General features: G+C 47.8%; 8 protein-coding genes across 8 annotated transcripts; 4 read left to right on the top strand and 4 right to left on the bottom strand.

The window, feature by feature from the left end:
- Positions 1–114: 114 nt before the first annotated feature.
- On the bottom strand, positions 115–951 carry FMAN_02280 (uncharacterized protein; the record flags this gene model as incomplete). The annotated part of the gene is made up of 1 exon (XM_041835616.1): positions 115–951. One exon carries the CDS (start codon positions 949–951, stop codon positions 115–117), a length of 837 nt encoding a protein of 278 aa, XP_041685763.1.
- Positions 952–4,551: 3,600 nt separating this feature from the next.
- Positions 4,552–5,280, top strand: FMAN_02279 (uncharacterized protein; the record flags this gene model as incomplete). Its single annotated transcript, XM_041835615.1, has 1 exon — positions 4,552–5,280. One exon carries the CDS (start codon positions 4,552–4,554, stop codon positions 5,278–5,280), a length of 729 nt encoding a protein of 242 aa, XP_041685762.1.
- A 1,558-nt stretch (positions 5,281–6,838) lies between these two features.
- Positions 6,839–7,561, bottom strand: FMAN_16178 (uncharacterized protein; the record flags this gene model as incomplete). Its single annotated transcript, XM_041835614.1, has 1 exon — positions 6,839–7,561. One exon carries the CDS (start codon positions 7,559–7,561, stop codon positions 6,839–6,841), a length of 723 nt encoding a protein of 240 aa, XP_041685761.1.
- An 803-nt stretch (positions 7,562–8,364) lies between these two features.
- FMAN_02278 (uncharacterized protein) lies at positions 8,365–9,330 on the bottom strand (the record flags this gene model as incomplete). The annotated part of the gene is made up of 1 exon (XM_041835613.1): positions 8,365–9,330. The coding sequence occupies one exon, from the start codon at positions 9,328–9,330 to the stop codon at positions 8,365–8,367; it is 966 nt and encodes a 321-aa protein (XP_041685760.1).
- A 1,802-nt stretch (positions 9,331–11,132) lies between these two features.
- FMAN_02277 (uncharacterized protein) lies at positions 11,133–11,842 on the top strand (the record flags this gene model as incomplete). The annotated part of the gene is made up of 2 exons (XM_041835612.1): positions 11,133–11,687; positions 11,738–11,842. The coding sequence occupies 2 exons, from the start codon at positions 11,133–11,135 to the stop codon at positions 11,840–11,842; spliced, it is 660 nt and encodes a 219-aa protein (XP_041685759.1).
- Positions 11,843–12,915: 1,073 nt separating this feature from the next.
- FMAN_02276 (uncharacterized protein) lies at positions 12,916–16,793 on the top strand (the record flags this gene model as incomplete). Its single annotated transcript, XM_041835611.1, has 2 exons — positions 12,916–13,235; positions 13,289–16,793. The coding sequence occupies 2 exons, from the start codon at positions 12,916–12,918 to the stop codon at positions 16,791–16,793; spliced, it is 3,825 nt and encodes a 1,274-aa protein (XP_041685758.1).
- A 774-nt stretch (positions 16,794–17,567) lies between these two features.
- Positions 17,568–19,041, bottom strand: FMAN_02275 (uncharacterized protein; the record flags this gene model as incomplete). Its single annotated transcript, XM_041835610.1, has 2 exons — positions 17,568–18,854; positions 18,913–19,041. 2 exons carry the CDS (start codon positions 19,039–19,041, stop codon positions 17,568–17,570), a joined length of 1,416 nt encoding a protein of 471 aa, XP_041685757.1.
- A 658-nt stretch (positions 19,042–19,699) lies between these two features.
- FMAN_02274 (uncharacterized protein) lies at positions 19,700–21,355 on the top strand (the record flags this gene model as incomplete). The annotated part of the gene is made up of 1 exon (XM_041835609.1): positions 19,700–21,355. The coding sequence occupies one exon, from the start codon at positions 19,700–19,702 to the stop codon at positions 21,353–21,355; it is 1,656 nt and encodes a 551-aa protein (XP_041685756.1).
- Position 21,356: the final 1 nt, after the last annotated feature.

The following is a 21,356-nucleotide window of genomic DNA, read 5'->3' as shown; positions in this document are numbered from 1 at the left end:
AAATTATTCTTTGCATTTTAGACAAACAAATAACATTATGTCTAACATCCATATAACTCTACATAAAAAAAAACAAATGCAACTCATGTCTCATCATTCTCTGGGCAATATGCCCTAGTTCTGTTCTTTGGGGGCATATATTTTGGCCCCCCAATCGCCGAGGCGACCACTTATCCAGTAGTCTTGCCCGTCCTCTTTCTTCTCCAGCCGGTCCTTGTAGCCGGCGAAGAAGTCTCCCACGGACTCTGGGAGGTTCACCTGCTCCAGGACCCCACGGTCCAGGCCGTCTATGCAGCCTCGGAGCGTATACGACTTGCCGTCGATCTTGAGAACCACGCCCAAGAACTCGTCCATCGCCTTGGTGCGGTCTGGTGCCCGCTTGACCTCCGCAATAATATCCATTATTACGTTTTGGTAGGTGCAAGTCTTGCACCGCTGGTCAATGCTACCACCCTTGCCCACGACATGCGGGGTGAATGCCATGCGTGGTACACTGCATGGCATGGGTTCCCCGTAGAAGGGATGTCCGCAGGCAGGGTGGTAGCATGCGGCTCGGCACTTGATGCAGGAGGCACGAGCTCCCTCCTCCGACTTCATGTCGAAGTACCTCTTGACGCACGAGGCGCCAAAGATGTGTCCACAGGGGAGGATAACGGCCCTGTGGCTCTCGCCGACTTCCTCCTCAACGACGTGATCTTTTGGGAAGATGGTCACGTCGGTGCGGCAGACAGCACACTCGATGGAGAGGTCCTTGAACTGGACCTTGTTGCTGTCGATGCTGGCTTCTAGGTTGGGCCAGTAGCTGTCTTCGGAGTCCTCTGTGATGTTTGGTGTATCGTCGGGAATCTTGCACCAATCTTCATTGTTATTGAGGTCCTCCGGAACACAAATTGTGTCTTTGGGGTGGGTAGAGGAGATGTGTTGGAAGAGAGTGGTGATGTGTCCACACATGATGGAAGATGTGGTGGAAGATGACGTGAAGATAGTGTGAGAGGTAGTGTGAGAGACAGAGGTAGTGCGAGAGGTAGAGGTAGCGTAAGAGATGTGTGTAGCAAGAAGATGTAAGTCGAGAGATGTATGTCGCGAGATGTATGTAGAGCGAGGACGTATGTAGAGAGAAGCTGTATGTAGAGCGGAGATGATGTCGAGCGAAGAAGTATGTCGAGAAGTGATAGAAAGTTGATTGTGATGTATGTCAAAAAGTGATGGAAGTTCAAGTTGATGCAATTGAAGCTGATGATACAAGGTCGTGAGATATCAGGTAACTCGGTGACAGAAGACAACTTGACGAAAAAAGAATCTGAAGAGAATTTGAAGAAGGGAATGAACAAAGGGGGGAAGGGGCTCTTATATAGTCAGAGGAGTGATTAAGTTCTGCTCAAGTCCAAGGGCTTTGAGCGGGAACTTAGATCGTAAAGTTTATAACTGAATCTGTTGGTCAGTGTGATGAAGAAGGGGGAGCAAACGCCAATATCTACACTCAAAATTGCACAAGGGACCAATCGATGGATGTTCCTGGAACAGAGACTGACTTACTGAATTGTACGGGAAGAAAGCTTTCATCTTTTGGGAGAATATTTCTGGAGATATTGTTTCGTAGTGTTCACGTATTGGTTGAGCTCTTTGATCGAGTCACCTTTGTAGTCCATTCAAGCATGGATTGTGGCTGAGTGTTCACTTACACAAATATAAGCTTCGCACCGCAACGAGCAGACCTTTTTAACATCCACATGATAGGCTGGCCTTTTGCTGGATGCCTGGCTTTATCGTTTAAACTTCTGAAACGCGTAGATTGCTATTGGGTCATGGGACGATGAACCAAAGTATAATCCCCGGTTCTCAGCTTCACCCTCATACGATCTTTGGCTGAGCTGTAGTCGTGATGTTCTGAAGACTGAAATAGTGATTTCTCGTGTGAATGGAGTCTTATTAGCTATCTGAGCTTGATCTAAGGTGTCTCCCCTGCACAATCTCAGATCATTACTACTGTATTAACTTCTGCTTGTATGTATGAAGTCAAACATGTGCGTAAACTTTTGTAACAGTAACACTGCCCGAGCTATTGGCCACCATGTCTGGGCAAATAAAGTACAAGCTTTCTTACAACTTAGAAAATCTAGAAACTGTGGGAAATTCGCCATGGCCAATTGTAACCTCCAGATTATTGGCCATTGTGAATATTGCTTGGGCTCGACTTTGGACTCCAGGCGTAAGGACGCTTGGTTTGATGTCTATTGAGCAAGTTTTAATCTCAGGCAAATGAAATCTTGAGAAATATAGATGCCTGCCACTAGAGTTCGGTTTCGAAAGAAAACAGACTCTTCATTGGATGAACATTATGGCCGCGCCTAGTGACTGTAATGTTGGTGTCTGCATGCAAATCATATGATCACCCACCCAGCACTGGGTCCTACCAGACACAGATAGAAGCGTCCAGAATCTACGAGAGTCGATATTGAATTCTATTACATGTTAATGTAGTGTAATCCTATCCACTAGAAGTTACGCTTCTCGTAGTAGAAGTTTCAAGGGCCATTTAGCAGAGGTGAAAGGCTCTCATGGTGAAAACGAACGCCAATCAAGCCAATATTAAAGGACTCATACTTCAACAGAGTTCTTTGCCTCTTTTTCTATTGTTAGTGGCCTGAAAATGAGTGATTATACTCTACGTGGACAAATCTTGGGAACAGCGGCACTGGAAGGGGGAAGGTATGGGAAGCCTGTTTCTGGGCATGACACTGGCAGCTAAGTGATTGCATTAGGTAGTAGGATGCCAGTCAAGGCTCTTTTTCTGTGCCTCTACACTGAGCACAAGGCGCAATCCCTTGCTCAAGCCGAACACGACTTTGCCCTGGCATATCATACTCTTCAATCTCAAAAAATAGCTAATCCCACGATCTCAGACTCTGCTTAAGACAGGATATGCATCATTATCCTCCCACCCTTCGATTGCATGGGCCCAAAGGGAATCACCGAGGAGGCTTAAAAGTTATTCCAGCCCCAGCTTACCTCAGGAACTGAGAATAGCAACGTGAAACCTTGAAGAACTTGCTCCAGAATATGGAAATTGCCAGGCCATCACTATTCCCCCCTTTCGAACGTCTGCTACAGACAAGGAAGATACTCACCAGGCGTGATCCTCCCCTATGGGCATATCTTTGGGTTTTTCACTTCGGGTAGAATGTTTGATATTGCCTCCAGACCAGAACCGAGATCTGCCGCCTTCTGCAGAACTGTATTCGTCCAACCTATTGTGTGCACTACTTCATGGGTTATATCTGCCTTCAAATCAACCAGATATGGATATCATCCCTCCCACGCTCAATAATGGACGCATTATTGTCGACTCCAGCGACGGATGCGCCATCAATGACACCAGAGACGAGCTTACCGACAACATCAATAATCTCCTCCCCAAAGAGTCCGAGGGGCGTTATGTTGTAACTGCAGTCCACGGCGGTGAGACTTTTCTCCTTCCCTAGATGCGGAACTGCCCGGTTTTCTCTCTTCAGTGGTGTCTATAACCTTCTTGTCTCAAACCAACGATGCCTGGATAAGTATGAGCGCATTACGAAGCTCTAAAATAGCTATTGCCATACTGGCACCCTAGTGAAGGCCTGCGACCTTGGATCTTAGCAGTAAATGATATAGCTGGGAGGTGACTTGTAGAAACAGACACAAGTACTTTGGCTCAAACATGTTGTTGGAGGGGGATATCTGGTTCAAGTTTGGAGTTTGGCAGAGATTGTTGGCTTCTGTCTATCTCTCTTAGTTTGTATTTGTTCTTCAGTTGCAAATTTCTGATTACGCGTACCTATTCAGATATAAATAAGCGCCCAAATTATTTTTTCCTGGAGTTCTCTCAGCGCAACCTGGGGTTCTTACCTTCGCCTTGTATATAATAGTTCATCTGTAATCATGTGCCAACAAATGCACTCACCGATATACCGAGACACATTCACTATATCCGCCGTCAAATGAACAAAGGCCATTATACTATATAGTATTCCGTCACTTGCCGTAACTATCATGAGATTTCGGCGATCAGTCCTCGGCCTGGACCACAAGCTCAGTAGACGGCCGAAGTGAACTCCTTTCCCCATTACCAGTGACAGAAAGCCAGTGCCAGCGACTGAGTCTTTCATCTGGACTTTGATACTGTCACTGGCAGACACAGCTCTAGTGGCAGTGGTGCGTACGAAGAAATCACCCTGGTTGAGAGCACTTGTTCAAGTTCGACTTTTGTTCTGTCCCTACAACACAAGAAATTCGAGGCTTCTTCAGCTCTTTCTTTTCTTCATCCTTACAAGAACTCCGAGACTACTTGTTCTACAGCCTTGCATATTCAACAAGTCTGTAGTCCTTCAAGGTAACCCAGACTTTCAACTGCATCCTTCTTTCACCTATTCCCATCATCTTCATACCAGGCTAACACAACAAACCAGAACGCAGTGTACCTAAAGCCACAAACTGCTGTCGACGTATCTTGGAAACCCCTGTGAAAGAATTCCCACATCGCAGCACTTATTGTCGACCTAAATCCCAAGCGACATGCCCAACCAGGAGCACTTCTGGCCCAATCTCAAGGCCTTCGCCCAGAACAACAGGGTCGCTAATCTGGAGACCCTCGGCCTAGAGTGTGTCGTCTGCAGAGATTCCTTCCACTACCGAGGCCAAAGCGATGATGAAACTCAGCCTCCGCGTCGTCCTCGCGTCCTCCCATGCGGTCACATTCTGTGCGCTAGATGTATACTCGCATACTACGACACAGGTGACACCCGGTGCCCTATCTGCCGCACAGAACTAGTCCACGACTGCGGCCACGCTCACACCGGCATGCCTCTGCCCTTGACTCCGGGTAATATGAACAAGCTGCCTCCCATCCTATCGCAAGGTGGCGGTATGCCACGAGGATGCGGCCCCTGCGGAATCCTGGGTTTGCAGAGACTCTTTGAGCGAGAACTGAGAAATAGCCCCTATATTCCAGAAGAGCTCAAGGGCGAGTACCTGGGTATCGGCATCATGCTTTATAACAGTGACGAATACTGCTCGCGGGAGGTGACTGGACCGGTTCTCGAAATCGAGGCTCCTACCTCCATCAAGCACATGATCAGCGAGATTGTCGCCTACGCGGTCCGATCGCAGCGACGGAACGAGGTTTGGTTGGAAGCGGACTTCAGCTCGATGAAGATTCGGGTGCTTCACTTCAAGCCCGAAATTCTGTCACGGGTTGAAGAGTCCCCTGCAGAGCAAGAGACTGCCCCCAACAATGAAAACTGATGGCTATGTAGGGAAAGAGGCTCTTGGAGATGAGGAGACGTGAGATCTGTGAGAGTTTCGGTTCCTGGTTGAGGCTGAGGATGACCAGATTTTGGATGAGGATACCCCTTAAGAGAAATTTCTTGACTATTTGGCCAACGATTTAAAGACTGAGATAACCGCAGACAAGAAGATATTATCTATTAGAAAATCAAGCAAGTAAGTTAAGAAAAGAAAAGTCAATAAAATACATAAACCTACCTACCTTATTAAGTAATGTTAAGAGAGGGTAATAAGATAAACCAACATGGCTAGTCTAGAGCCCCTACTATTAGCTGATAATTAAGATCTAGAGATAGGAACTAGTAATAAACTTTTAAGCTATCCCTTAAACTGTATATCAGTACCAGCCAAGTTTAAGTTTAATAAAACGGTAATAATAGGATGTACCGGCTAGTACCTGGCTATTGCAGCTTCTAGGCTCGTAATGTTATGCTCTTAAGGTTGAATGCCAGTAATGTGACTATTATTGGCACTATAAGACTGGATGCAGGTAGAGATATTATTGTGAGAGAATGTAGCTATATGGCTCTGTAATAGTTCTGGGGCTTCTTGGCGAGCTTCTACCGCAACACTACTAAACTAGGTACCTTAAATATAAACATGTATTCAGGAACTGTAGGTTCTGATGTAAGAGTGTTTTCCTATTTGTCTCTAAAAGTAACTGACCGAGTAACTGAGACTACCCCTCTGGAGCAAGGAAACTTGCGACACTGAAAGATGCCAAAATCTATTCGCCAAAGAGACCCTCAGAATTAGGCTAACATACCGAGATCTTGATATATTCTAAGATCTAGATCATAGCTTTCACTTCTCTGTTGAGTAACATCGTTGTCATACTGTATAGAGTACCAAGCTATGCCATGCCTACCCTGGCTGGTAACAAGGTGTTAACTCTTTGATTGTAGAGCAGGAGAAGTTGGATAATCACTTATGTTCAGGTACTTTAAAGAACACTTTTTCAATGCCTATCCAACAATCACATTTATTCCCCTATACATACCTAACTATGCTAATAAAAAAACAACCACATTCATGACAAAATACCCCCAGTACCCTCAACGACTCTCGCCCCAACTGTCCCCAGAACCAGCAGACGATGACAGGTCATCTACATACTCACTTCGCAAGGTTCTGTTCCGCAATTCTTCACCCTTCGCCTCTCACTACCTTGACAAATGTGCCTAGCAAGAAAAGCACCGAATTGGTAACTACTAGCCAAAAGCCCACCAACAACCGAGATAGTAGCCAAGGGTTAGAGTCTAGGATTCTCGCTATCCTCGTCATCCTGGCCATCTAGTTCATCCCGGCGGCCTGAATCTCCTCCTCCAGCTCTAGAGTCTCAAAAAAAGATAACCTCCAGACGTTCCTGGTTTCTCATACGTCTCTGATGCTCCTTGTAATCCTCATCACTGATGAACGCCTCACCTAGCTCGATTGCACCCTTGAAAGCTTCGAGAAGTCTCCTCCGTTCGGTACTGTCTGGTCGGCGCCACCCCACCCGTTCGACAAAGTCCATCTATCCTCTTCGATGCGGCCAGTCCTTATGTTCCTCAGGATATCGCTTGCAAAGAGCCAGTTCAAAGTCAAACAGGGTGGATTCTTCCTCTTGAGCAAGCCCGTTCCATACCGTGTCGAGGCCCCTTCCCGCAAGGTTGAACAGTTCCATAGGCTCTGCCGATATTGGCAACTGTCTGACCACTTCTGCGTTGTCAGATTCTGCTCGAACTTCCTTGTCATCGCGTTTCTGAGCCGTAACTCGCAGCATATGTCCGTCTTTGATCAACGGTGCGGGATCGTGTTCGTAGAGAGCGATGCGTCGCAAGTTACGGACCAATGTAGCCATTTGACACGAGACGCAAGGGCCCTCGGGGTTGGAGATTTCATCCTTCAGTCTAGCCAAAAGGCTCTCATCTTGATGCTGAGTGGGCTCGAATAACGTATCTTTGTCGCCCGGACACCCACAGATCTTGCCTTTGAGATCAGTGCGACAGACAGGACATTTGTAAGGGATATCATTGGAAAGGGTGTGCGTTCTATACTCTTTGACACAAGGGGGATAGAACATATGACCGCAGGGGAAAATGATAGCATCGCAAGTCTTGTCCTCTGGGTTACTCATCTTGTCCTGGCACATGCCACATTCGAGCTCTAAGCGCTCAATAGCGGTAGGATCATTGTTGATGATCTTTGCAAGCTCGGGATAGTAGGCCGTGGTGATAAGATCTTTGGGGGAAGACATTTGGAGAACCTATTCGCTGTTAATTGAAATGGTTTGATAGTTGCAGGATCGCTGATGGTATGATGGATGGGTAGAAGAAGTTCCTTGCTACACTGGGTTAGGAGGTGAGATAGTATTATATACTTTGAGATCAAGACTTATGATATACCACTGTCACTGAACATAGTCACTGTGCCGCTGGAGACTTCACGCTTATGATAATGAACGGCTCTTCATCTGTTGATCTAACAGGATCTTTGTTAGCACATAACCAGACTATCTTGCACAATGGGTCTGGTGAAGGAACAGACCGCGTCCAACTATGTTCTTTGAAAGCATGATCTTCAATTTCTTCTTGCACTGTGGGGGTTCTTCCATTGGTGTCGCTGAGGAGCATTTGTCTCTGTCCCTTAGTAAAAGAGCGTTATTCCACTATTGAGTAGAGGCTACGTTTCCGTCCATACGCTAGGGCATACTTATAACCTGATGATAAGGGTCTACGAGTAATCCATGCTGTGTTCATGATAGAGACTCCATTAGCACTTCTCAGTTGCAAAAAGGGCGGATACTCTTACTGAGTGTAAGTGAATAATGATCAACCCTATTTGCAAGATGGCCTAGAAGATTTGGAGACAATCCCAAGCCAGTCCATTCATGCATCATCTCTATAGTTCTTGCGCATATACAAGCTCAAGTTCGAGGTCACAATGGAAACTTAACGATGAGCACAGCAGTTTATTCCTTGACCCATCACTGGATATCTGTATGAAGCGAAGTAAGTGGCCTACTCCTACTACGCTTTACTTACCTTACTTACCCTTTCTTCAAACCACGTACACATCTGGCTCTTCATCTTCGCCGTCTCCAGATTCATCTTCGTCGTCTCCAGCTGCTTCTTTGACTTCGTCTATATAATCCATCATACTCATTTTCCCACGCTCTACTCGCTCTTCCATTTTTATACGAATATTCTCATCAGACCAAAGATCGCGCAGGTCGTAAGCGAGGTCCAAGACCATGAGCTTTCGGCTTCCAAGCCAATTGTCTCGTATCTCCTGCTCCATCTTCTCGATGTGGCGTCTCTCCCACACGAGAAAAATATCCTGTCTGTCTCTCAGTTCATAGAGACGAATTTCATAGTTAAATACTGTTGAGCCATCATCAGGTACCGCAATCCCGTGGGCCTTCAGAAGGCCCTTTTCAATCATTTTAATCGGCACCTCAAGATCTATGGGCAACGAGACCTGGTTGACGAGCCTCAAATCATCATCCGGTGGGGGACCACCCCATGTCCTACCTTCATATTCGACGCAGATTCTCAGAAACTGTCCATCGTTGACGACGTCAGTACAATCCATTGATATCTTCAACATCATTTGCAGCCAGGTTGTGAAGGCAGCCGCATCGCAACTGAAGCAGTACCACCGATTACGCCGCAGCTTTAGAATGTCTTCTATAAGCGCAATTGACTTTCCCTCGTCCCTGTGGATCAGACTGCCCTTCTCACAGGGGGCTAGGCAAGTTGCACAATGCAGACACGCACGGCACGTTGGACAAACATGGTGCGCCTCGTTGTCGTTTTTGCTATGGGCTACCATCGCGTCTACGCATCCTTTACAATAGATTTGCATACAACGGAGGACAAACGCACGGAGTTGAGGATCAGTTCCATCTTCCAATGTCATCTGTTCGTGGCAAATCCCACACTTGAGTTGGATAACCAGAATGTCGTTAGGATCGTCATCACAAGCTTTCAAGAATGCAGGGAAGAAAGTTTCTGTGATAGGCATCTTGGCGGTGTGATCGAAAGAGCTGTCGAGAAAGGTTGTGGTCGCCAGTTGGTTAGAGATGAAATACTGGAATGTTAAGTTCACAGGCGTACAAAGGCTTCTTTGCGCGCTTGATCATTCGTATCCATAGCTGGATTTGATGGATTTATATAAACTGCCTCAAGAATTACATCTTTTCCCTCATTTAATTATTTTGAACATGATAAGAGTTTAGATAGACGCAGTATGTGAGCGGTAGGGACAACTCATTGTCAATGGATACCGCAGCCCAAGCTTCAAGATCGTAGACACGTCCACCAAGTTCCAAGGGACTCAATTGACAATACAAGTACATAGTCTGAACATTACGGCAGTTAGAGAACAAGATTTAGTTTGTTTATTCTCAAAGTCCCTTACTTGGTTGGTTTGTAAAGCCAACAAGGTCCTTTGTTATTCTCACCGGTCTTTAGACGCTGGCCAGGTCTGTACCAACCCAATTGAGTATAGGAACTTGTCAACTGACTTCTAATAATAGTCACCTCCGAATTTGTGAATACATATCAAGAATCCATTGATTACTGCTTGAGACCAACAGTCGATGCCATGGCATCTCACGTTGGGAATGAATTCCGCATGGGCTTCCGCAGTGACGTAGGGTAACGTGATCAACATGAACCCTTGCAATGCAACGTCGAGGGACGTTTCAGGAAAATGTGAGATCTGACGTGTCCCAATCAGATTTGACTGTAACCTGTTCCAAGGCCTGTATTTTCCATTTGTGGAAGGTATTCAGTGGAGTCAGGCCATTCGCTAGCCATGATCTTCGCTCGGTTTACAACTCTATCGTCGTGTTTCCAGCCTGTCACTTGACTCACTTTGGACGACATTTCTTGTTTCACTGCGCCATGACGGCTGCGTCTCATTGGAGTTCCTGTATCTACTATGTAGTATGTGTATGCAGTCAAATTCTTCAGCATGCGATCTGCTGTGTAAGCACTCAGTCAGATCATCGCTGTAAGGCACACCACCATCTTCAATCTAATGCACTTCAACGAATATGGACCAAAATATTGGCGTTTCAGCTCAAAAATAAGCCACAGCGCTTGCGGGAGACTCGACCGAAGACAGCAGTATTTTTCATCCCCTATGTCCAGCTGTCAATCTTCAATTGGGTACCGAGTATCCGGAAGGCATATTCTGCTAAGCGCCTGGGAGCTCGGTTATATATCAAGTGGGACGCCCAGCCAGTTGGGAGCTAATCCAGCAGGACGGTAACGTATCGCTACCATTCACTCGGACCACAACTCAGCCTTAAGTCTAGATAGTGGTGTTGATAATGCGGTGAGGAAATATAACCTGCCCTCGAGACTAAGTCTCTGACGTTAGCACTGTCTAGCGCCAACAGTTTATTTCTCCTCTTCCATACAGATGACATGAAAAATGTCCAGAATGGGGATCAGGCATCATCAATATGCAGGAACACCGAAATAGTGCTTCGGATAGAGCTAGGAGGGCATCAAGTTCAGTCCATTGGTGAGAATATCTTCATTTCCTCCTGCAGTCAGCTCGTTTGCCGCCGTTCTGGATCTTGTTGCTCTCGGATCATGCGCGTCCATGATATGAGACGAAGAGTTCTCTATAGCAACGCGGACCTTGATACAGCTTGAAATTGTATAAAGAGTTGAAGTATCTGCTGGTTTTGAGATTCTGTAGCAACTCCTCATCAGATCAAACACACCCCGACAGGCTTCGGGTTCCCTTTTCATTCATTCGTTCCCTCGTTCGTTCATTGAATCAGTTACTTCATTGCTTTGAGTTTCATCATGAAGTCTTCACTCTTTCTCGCTTCCTCTCTCCTTGCACTATTCCCCTCTTGTCTTCATGCAATGGCCATCCAAGGTTTTCCCGAAGACGTGAGGATCGGCGAGCCGACCTTTGTCGAGAGGGGAAACACCACCACGACAAAGCGTCAAGTCGCGGACCCCCCTGACAACTGTTGGGTTCAAGGCCTTGGCCAGTCAAGCTACTGGTTTCTACCAGTCTACTCAGGCGACGATGTGTATGCTTGCATCATGGCTCGCAAGAGGATGACAGGGTCGTCCTGGGTTTGCCCCAGAGATGACTGGTGGCCAGACTCCTACGTTGATGAGATCGTCTCGGCAGGTCAAGAACAAATCTTCAAAGAAGGCGGCGGCAAAACAACCGAAAAGGGAGTTTTCAAGGCCCGGTTCGAAGGAACCACTCGCAAAATTGAGGATAAGGAGGGCATGTCAGCCCTGCTTGACATGCTGTTCCGATATACTCTGCCCAACTGCGATGCTAGTTATTCACTTTGCGTGACTAAGTCTCGTCATTACTACTACCAGTACAAAGGAGATGTAAGTATCCCTTGCACTGATTCGTCTAAGATGTGCTAACAGAGACAAAGACCATTGGTATTAAACACAAAGAGTCCGACTGCCGTGGATGGTTTGGTATTGGCGGCGACACCTACGCTTACTGCCCTGGGGGTAGTCATTGCCAAAAAGATTAGACGGAGATTTGGATTTGTCGACAGTTATCCATATGTTTAGTTCCTGGTTTATGTTTGTCTTGCTTGCGCGTTTTCAAGGGTTGTGTATAACGTGTACCACGTACGATCTAGATTATCTGTTGTTAGTTGAAGCGATGTAAGAATGGATGGATGAGTAATTGGTAATATGTTTATTCGGCTGTGTCCGCGTATTCAAGTTAACCTTCATTAAAGAGTTACATTACACCCCACGCGCGTTACCATAGATGTGGCACCTGTAAATGAAAGACCGATAGATAAAGGAGACGTCATTTTAGGTTTGCGAAAATGACAGACAGCAAAAATTCCCAAAGAGAGTCTGGGGCAACGTTAGATATTATCGTTCGTGTGAATTGAAGCGCGCGGCTCGCAAGTTTCTATTTCTAGGTAGTGCCCGTTTCCCGTCCACGAGAGTTGAAGTCCTCAACGAGTCTCAGCCAACGAATCCGATACGAGCAATGCCGCTCCAGACCACAAAGGGGGGCCTGTTTCAGCATAGAGGGTTGGCATCCAATCAAGCCTCTGATGTCATGAGCCCCCCAGAGTGCCCAGTTTTCGCTGCTTAACTTCGCTAGGTGGGGGAACTTATCCTGTCGGCTAAGCAGCCGCTGCAGCGCAAGATCCAGTGAAGCCCCCCTGTTGTAAAGATTAGTGCCCATGTGTCCAATCATACACCGCTTCGTTCTTCTTTTGGAATTGGTTGCCGCCCGTGAGAGGGCAGGGGTCGCCAGTCATGACGCGACCGATAATAGGTGCAAGTCCAAACACCGAATATCTTGGAAACTCAACCTAGTACCAAAACCCTCTTTTTCGTTACATCTTCACCTCAACATATCTACCACTTGTTTTCTTTCTTACAAACAGTTTGGCTAATGGTGTATCGCCTACGTTGTCAACTGTCATACTTTATCACTTATCACGTTTCAGATTGTGCTCCAACCCATTACAACATTCTTTGAGAACAGGCCCTTTCAATATCCACCCCGTTTGGGGCTCTCGCTCTCCTCTCTCCTCCCGTTCCCAAGTTCTAAACTGTCGACGGCTTCGATTTCGACATGTCGTCAACAGATTCAGACGCTTCGGCGTCAGCGACCGATTCGGCAACAGGAACAGCAGCTTCGGTCACCAGCTCTATCGCGAGCTCCCTCCTCTCCTCAGCGATCTCCGCCTCCCAAACACTAAGTCCATCTCGCACCTCGTCCGACCGTCCAACAACAACGACTTCAGCATTCCAGGGAGATTCAACCAGCGCTGCGGACAAGGACAAGGGAATCGGCGTCGTCAGTTTCCTCACTGCCGTGGCAGTCGCTGTGGCAGTTTTTGCAGTCCAGATTCTACTTTTCCTAATTCTTCGCAATAAACTGGCTCGCATCTTGTAGGTCGAAACCGATCGTCGCTCCTGACTCCGACATCACTGACTTTTCCCAGCAAACCCAAGACCTACTTGGTACCTGAACGAGAACGAACCGAATCACCGCCTAATAAGCCCCTTGCTATGCTAAAGACATTATGGCATTATGGAGATCGTGAAGTTATCGAAAAATGTGGTCTAGACGCCTATTTCTTCCTCCGCTACCTCAAGACGCTTCTGATCATTTTCCTTCCCATTGGCGCTATCGTTATGCCGATTCTGATCCCCCTGAACTACGTTGGTGGTCTCGGACAAAAGGTTGATGTCAGGGATGATGATGATGAAAAGAATGAAGGCACGCCCACTGGTCTCGACACACTCTCATGGGGAAATGTCAGTCCCAAGAACTCTAGCCGATACACAGCACATTTGATTATGGCCATCCTGGTGGTTATTTGGGTTTGCACAGTCTTCTTCTTTGAGCTCCGGGTATACATCAAGGTTCGACAAGACTACCTTACAAGCGCTGAGCACCGACTCAGAGCCTCGGCTACTACCGTTCTAGTCAACTCTATTCCTGCCAAGTGGCTCAGCGAAGACGCTCTGATGGGTCTCTTCGATGTTTTCCCTGGAGGCATAAGAAATATCTGGCTCAACCGAGATTTATCATCACTATTGGACAAGGTCAAGGAGCGCAACAAAATTCACCTGGCACTTGAACAGGCAGAGACAGATCTGATCAAAGATGCCAAGAAAGCACAGCTTAAGCAGCAAAAGGCAGAAGAGAAGAAACGACGCAAAGAATTGAAGCTTCGATCCGAAACAAAACAAGAAAGAGCAGACCGGAATGCTAAAGACGACGCGGCAGCCCAGCGAATGGCTCAGAGCGCTTCAGGTACGGCGGCTGGCGATCAACACAATGTTCCCCACAGTGTGGATGCTGGTGTTCGTGAGTCTCAATATGAGACGTACAACCATGATCTTGAGCATGAGCATGAGGAGCATAACAAAAAGAGGGGCTTCAGGGTACCTGTTCTAGGTGATCCGCTCGCTAAAGTCGGGCATGGAATTATGGGGGTTGTGTCTAAGGCTGGCAACAACGTGGATGACACTCTGGAGACAACAAATGGTTTCATGGGCCTCTCCAAATCAACAGAACCTCGGACTACGTCTCGAAACTCTGATCGAGTTCGTGAGCGGGCTTCAGTGGACGAGGGTGAGCTCAACTCTCCTTCAGACACTCTCCGGGTTCTGAACAATCAGTCACGAAACGGCAGGGCCTCGGCTGATAGTACCGCTGCCATCAACCCCCAACCAAACCGGGAACATTTTGGCAATCCTGGTAACACTGTCCGAAAGCTGGAGAACATTGACGAAATTTACAGCAAAGAGGAAGCCAAGTGGTGGGAATTCTGGAAGCCACCTCCTGGTGCTTATGCTTCGCCTGTTCCCCAAGGAGGTGTTTCAGCAGCATTCAGGCAGAAGAAGACGAACGAAAGCAAGCCTTTGTGGCAAAAGATCAAGTACGCCCTCCCGTTTATGAGCCCGGAGGATGAAGGAGAGCCCATAGAATATCCTACAGCTTACGACACTGAGTACAAGGAGGATGCCGAACCAGCGGAATGGGAGAAATATCTTAAGAAGAAGGATCGCCCAACGCATCGTCTCCCTCTATTCGGACAGTCCTGGCTTTTCGGAGTTCCTTTCGTTACTAAAAAGGTCGATACGATCTACTGGTGTCGTGAAGAACTGGCCCGCCTCAACCTGGAAATTGAAACGGACCAACAGCATCCCGAACGATTCCCGCTCGCGAACTCTGCATTTATCCAGTTCAACCACCAAGTTGCGGCTCATATGGCTTGCCAGAGTGTCATTCACCATGTACCTAGACAGATGGCCCCGAGAATGAACGAAATCTCACCCAAGGATGTCGACTGGGATAACATGGCGTTTAGCTGGTGGCAAGAGTGGCTACGATCCGGGCTTGTCTTTGTTACTGTTGTTGCCATGATCTTCCTGTGGGCTATCCCTGTCGCTTGGACGGCCGCGCTGAGCCAGCTTGACAACCTTATCCGATCAAATCAGTGGCTGTCTTTCCTCAAGGACAACGATACAGTCCACAATATCGCGAAGGCCGTGGCTGGTGTCTTGCCAGCAGTCGTCCTCGGTATACTGCTGGTGCTGATTCCCATCATTCTGGATTTCCTCGCTCGCTTTAGAGGTGCGAAAACAGGTTCCCAGAGAGCCGAGTTCGTCCAGATCTTCTACTTCGCCTTCTTGTTCATTCAAGTTTTCCTGATTGTCTCTATTGCGTCGTTCTTCGCGGCATCGCTCGATGAGCTAGTACACAATGTTCAAGAACTCCAGACCGTTTCGGACGTTCTGAACCTGTTGGCGTATAATTTGCCCAGTGCTGCCAATTACTTCTTCTCTTACATGATTCTGCAAGCCATGTCTACCAGCTCTGCAACTCTCCTTCAGCTCGGTGCTCTGGTCATGTGGTACGTTATTGCCAAGATCCTCGACAGTACTGCACGTAACAAGTGGTCGCGGAACACCAATCTGCGTCAGGTGAAATGGGGCGCATTCTTCCCAATCTATACCAACTTCGCGTGTATCGGCATCGTTTACTGTGTCATCGCACCGCTGATCTCCATCTTCGCCATTCTTACCTTTGCGCTCTTGTGGTTTGCTCAACGCTATGCTATGCTCTACGTTACCCGCTTTGAGCATGATACAGGTGGTGTCCTGTACCCTCGAGCCATCAACCAGACCTTTACTGGCATCTACTTCATGGAACTTTGTATGGCTGGTCTGTTCTTCCTCGTACGAGATGAAAAGGACAACAGTGTTTGCACACCTCACGGCATTATCATGATCATCGTCCTTATCCTTACGGTCCTGTATCAAGTCCTCCTCAACTACTCATTCGGACCACTCTTCCGCTACCTCCCGATCACTTTCGAAGACGAGGCGGTGTTGCGTGATCAGGCATTCCAGCGAGCCCAGGACCGCCGTCTTGGGCTTTTGGACGACGACGAGCTGGCAGAGGAACGTGATAGCTCCGATTATCAAGAGAAGGATCAACAACCCCAGAATGGTCAAGGTATTGAGATGCGGAAGTTTGGTACCATTCGACGCCCTGTGAAGCAGGTCGGAACATGGGCAAAGGATGGCGGTAACCAGCTCCGCAAGTTGGCCGGTGTCAGCAAGGATAAGGACAAGAGTAAAAGAGCCTCGGAATACCGACGAAAGCACCGCCAGAAGGATATCGAAGCTCAGCTTGCCATTGGCGAAGCTCTCTTTGGTGGTATTCATGACGAAATCGAGGACCTCACACCCGGAGAGAGAGATGCGCTCGTTAGGCACGCGTTCCAGCACGAAGCTCTTCGGGCCCGTCGGCCTACTGTCTGGATTCCACACGACGATCTTGGCATTAGCGACGACGAGATCCGTCGAACACAGGCATACAGCGAGCACATCTGGATCAGCAACGAGGGCACGGCCCTCGACAGCAAGGTCCGAGTTGTTTATGGCAGAGCACCCCCGGATTTTTCCGAAGTTGATTTGATCAACCTGTGAAACATGGTCAATGGCTTGAGCAAGAGGGGGATTTTACGATTATCAAATGATCTGCAGTTGTGTTTTCAGCACTTTCATTGCTGGGCGTTCTAAAGATGGGTTTCATTATAGTTCGTTGAGCCAGTATACACGGCCATTCACATCGAAGATGTTTAGAGAAGGGGAAAGAGGATTGTGGTGCTCTATGTCTTCAGCGCCGATGGGGAGGTTGGTTACTTCATTTGGGAATAAGCAATGGAGCTGGGGCGAAATTCTGATTTCTTTCTTCTTTCAGAGTTGAAGAACGCTTAGTACAATAACAGGTTATTGTCACTTCTATTAAGAATTCTAGTCAACGAGCATGTGAAACTCGCTTTGTTCGAGTCATGCGTCATACTCAAGTTTCACCCTCAGTCAGACATGATCCCAATATTGTCGACCACGACTCATGTCATTCGTGTAAGTGACAGCGTGGTAAGTATTCAGCACACAGTGATGAGACGCCTGCCGTCCAGTGTAACAATAAATGGAATATCAATGTTGTACAGTCTACTCTTAAGGCGCCATGCCAAGCAGGCGATAAAATAGGTATACGCAAGTCTAAAACGCAAGCTCATCCAAAACAAAAAGCTCAGTAGCAAAAAAACGCCTTTTTTCCAATGTCTGTATGTCGTGAACCGTCTAAAATCCCGCACCGCACAGAAAATACCGCGTGTGCCAACAGCGCCGACGTGTTAATTCCTTCATACCTCGTCATCACTCATGCCAGCCAAACCCAGACGTGATAATTTGGGGCTATTGCTTTCTTTGCTCGGATTTCCGTGTGTCTTCGAGTTCTTTGCGGATCATGTCGTTGAAGACTTCGGGGTTGTCGAGGTAGAGATGGTGACCGGCCTTGGGAACGAGGAGAACCTTTGCGCTGCCGTTTTCTCGCTTCTTTTCATCTTCTGTAGCGTTTTCGAGGACTTTTTGTCTCGTTTCTTTGAGTTTCTCTTCTGAAGCTAGACCGCCTGCGACGTCCATCCAGTCGTTTTCTCCGTACATGAAGACTACTGGTATACCGGTTTCTTTGACTGTAGTTCCGTCGGGTTTGGTGATGGTTTGACGGCCGACTTCTTGGATGCGGTCGATAACGGGACGACGAGCGTATGCGCCAGGTGCGAGGATGTAGGCTAGAGCATATTCACCACTACCCTTTTGCTTGAAGATTGAGAAAGAGTAATCGTGGAGAGCTTGTGATTCAGCTTGTGGCAGATGGTTGAAGCGACGGAAACTCCAGCCTGAGACGAATCGTGGGCCGAGAGGACCGCTCATTCGGACGATGCTGAAGGGAGAAATGTTCTGATCCCAGAGCCAGACGAACCAGCCCGGCAAAGGTCGTCGTAGGACGTTTGAAGCAGGTTTGTGTTTCTTGAGAGTACCGTTTTGCTCAGTCGTGCTTTGTTGGTCCTGGGTGATTTCGTTTTGGATCGTTGATGTGTTCGGTTCGGGCATAGAGGCGTTGACAGCGTAGGGATCAGACGGGATACCGACTGGAGAGGCGAGGATGAGCTTTTTAAGTCGGCCGGGATATTTGATGGCGTATGAAACTGCGAGATAACCACCAAGAGAATGACCGAGGAGGGTGAACTGTTCGAGCTTTCTGGCCTTTCGCCATTCTTCTAGCGCATCGACGAACCAACCCTCCGCTTCTAGCACTTGGTCCTCCTTCTTCTTCGCGTGGATCTTGAAAGCCGGTCGTGACGAGTTTCCGCAGCCCAGCATGTCTAGCGCATAGAGCTTGAGTCCCTTCATGCGAGAAATAGGCTCAAAGTTCTTGTAGAAGAAACCGAGACCAGCGCCGTATCCGTGGATCATGACGAGAGCATCCTCCTCCTTTTCTCCGACTCGCTCGACGGTGACTTCGTTCAAGGCTCGGTTCTTTCCGGAAAGATGGACCATTGTTCGTCGCCATACTCGTGTACCGTAAGGGTCAGGTCGTTCGGGAGTATCGATGTTTGTAATACTGTCGTTCGCCTCTTTAAGGTGCGGCATGAGGTTCAACAGATTGCGCTCAACGGCTTGAGGTGCCAAACTCGTCCACTACAGATCGTTAATTTTCACTCCTTGATCATGTCTGGTTACACACCCATTGATACGCAGCATCTTTATAACCAAGTGGAAACAAGAACGCATGCGAAGGCTTCAACTCGGCCTGATGCTTAATCTCCTCTGGCGCATCGGCCACTCTCCCACCATGAGGCGGACGAACGGTACCGTCGGTACTCATACTGCGTGTAGGTGTAGTGGTATTAAAAGCGGTGATTGAAGAAAGTCGCGATATAGGAAGTACCGCAGAAGAAGGTTGAAGTCTAAGCATTCCTTGCCTGGGGGGAGGGCGAGGTTAATATGTATTTAACCTCGACCTCTGTAGCGACACTGAAAAAAACACTTTGGAAATTATGGATGACGCCTCGTTTCGTGACGCAACAGGCACAGGCCGGAGTTAAGGTACGAAAATGTCGGGGTTTGAAACAAGCTCCGGTCCGTGGACAAGTCCGCAAGAGTAAGAAGAGTGAGATTGCGGAGGAATTGAGTCGATTGTTTACTTGTTTGGGTAAGCGATAAAAAGAGGCTGAGCTGAGTAGGCAAGGTAGATATAGAAGAGAACAGATTTAATAGTAAATAACTCTGTAATAGTGATGGAATATCTTGTCAAGGGAAAACCGGAATATATCGGTTTATGATGTACTCGGTACCCGTTGTGGTTCCCCAACGTGTTGGGGCAATCCGCTACAATTGGTGGTACTTGGTAAGTAGTTCCACGCAAGGTCCTACCTAGGTAGGTATTCTTTATACAGGCACGTGACTAGTAGAAGCTGCTTGTACCCTGGTGCAGCTGGAATTTAGAGACTTTACTGTCTCAGCCATCTCAACGACTTGAGAGAATGACCGCCAATGATGGAGGCCGAGGATCGTCTGGGCTTTTTGGGCGTCTTCCAGCCGAAGTGCTCAATCAAATATTATGCGAACTGCACAACATTGACTTGAAAAATCTGCGCCAAACATGCACTTATTTCAAGGATGTCAGGCATCTTCGCCTTAACCGCCTCTTCCTTTCGCCCAACTTGCACGATATAGAGGTCTTCAGAGCTGTTGCTGATCACAAAGCACTTCGGCTCCAGGTCACAGAGATCATTTACGATGATGCACGTTTTGATTCAGCCCATGAAATGGAGTGGTTCTCGTGGTACGACGAAGAAAGGGATATCGGTGAGACCACTGGAGTTCCTGAATGGTATTGTCACGTCTACCGTGAGAATCGCAACATGGTCGAGTGGGCAAAGCCACGCCATCCCCAAGTTAAAGAAGCCTTTGAACATCTACTCAGCCCAGCAGAAGCATTCAAACATTTCAAGAGACTGTGGCAAAAACAGCAAGACACGATTGCCACAAACAGAGACGCCGATGCGCTGAAGTATGGGCTGCTACGTTTCCCCAATCTGAAAAGAGTGGTAGTTAGTCCTGCAGCTCATGGAAAGCCTGGTTTACCCTGGTATCTCACGCCCACTATCAGATCACTCCCACGCGGTCTCCTTTACCCTATCGAGCGTGGGTGGCCTCTTACAAGAAGGCATTCCAACTTTCCCGAAGCGAGAAATTGGGATAGCTCGGAGAAGGATAAATGGCGAGGCTATTGTCTTGTCAGTCGCATCATCGCCCAACATCTACGGGAGAACCCAGAGAGTAAACTTGCCGACTTGGCTATTGATACCAATCAGCTTCGGACGGGGATCAGCTGTCGTATTTTTGATGACGCCGAGAACAGCGAGATCAAAGACCTGAAAACTATCCTAAGCCATCCTGGGTTCGTAGCCCTCGACCTCTCCCTGCACTGTGGCAACCAGTGTAATATGAACTGGTGCTCTTTTCGAAGTAATCATTTGCGGAAGACACTTTCCAAGGCGAGGGATATCCAACATTTTAGTCTATTGACTAATGTTGCTTATGTTGACGACTTCGATTATGACTCTGACGACCCTGATGGAGATGGAGAGGAAGGAGACCACTTTATTCCTTTGCATAGTATCTTCCCTGTTAACGACTGGCACCAACTTCGACATTTCGGCCTATGTCGATTTATTGTCAAAAAGGACGATGTCATTGAATTTCTTGGAGCTTTGCCGCCAACCCTGGAGTCTGTTGAGCTGAGCTTCTTTATCTTTATGCCCGATAGTGGCGACTATCACAGCTTGGTGCACGACATGCGGGAGAAGCTTGGCTGGCGCGGGCGGGACTCAGAAAACCAGCCCAAAATAGTTGTTCGCGTTGATGTTCGACGTTCCAAGATCTATGGCGCTGTGATGATGGATGTCAGCCGGGAAGTGACCAATTTCATGTATGAAGGCGGGGAGAACCCATTTAGTGAAGATGAGGGATGTGTTGAGGAGCCCTATATTCCTCAAAGTGATACGCCTGAAGGTAATGGGAGGCTCTTGGATGCATTTGATCCCAGTTTCGAGGAACCTAATGTTAGCTTGCGGTGGAGGCTTGGTAGAAGCAAGTGCAGTCCCGAGCCCAAGGAAAGAAAAGGCTCCTCCTAAT

Source organism: Fusarium mangiferae, assembly GCF_900044065.1.
Source record: "Fusarium mangiferae strain MRC7560 genome assembly, contig: FMAN_scaffold010, whole genome shotgun sequence".
Taxonomy (NCBI): domain Eukaryota; kingdom Fungi; phylum Ascomycota; class Sordariomycetes; order Hypocreales; family Nectriaceae; genus Fusarium; species Fusarium mangiferae.
The sequence above is the reverse complement of the archived record's forward strand: the minus strand, read 5'-3'. Positions and strand labels throughout refer to the sequence as shown.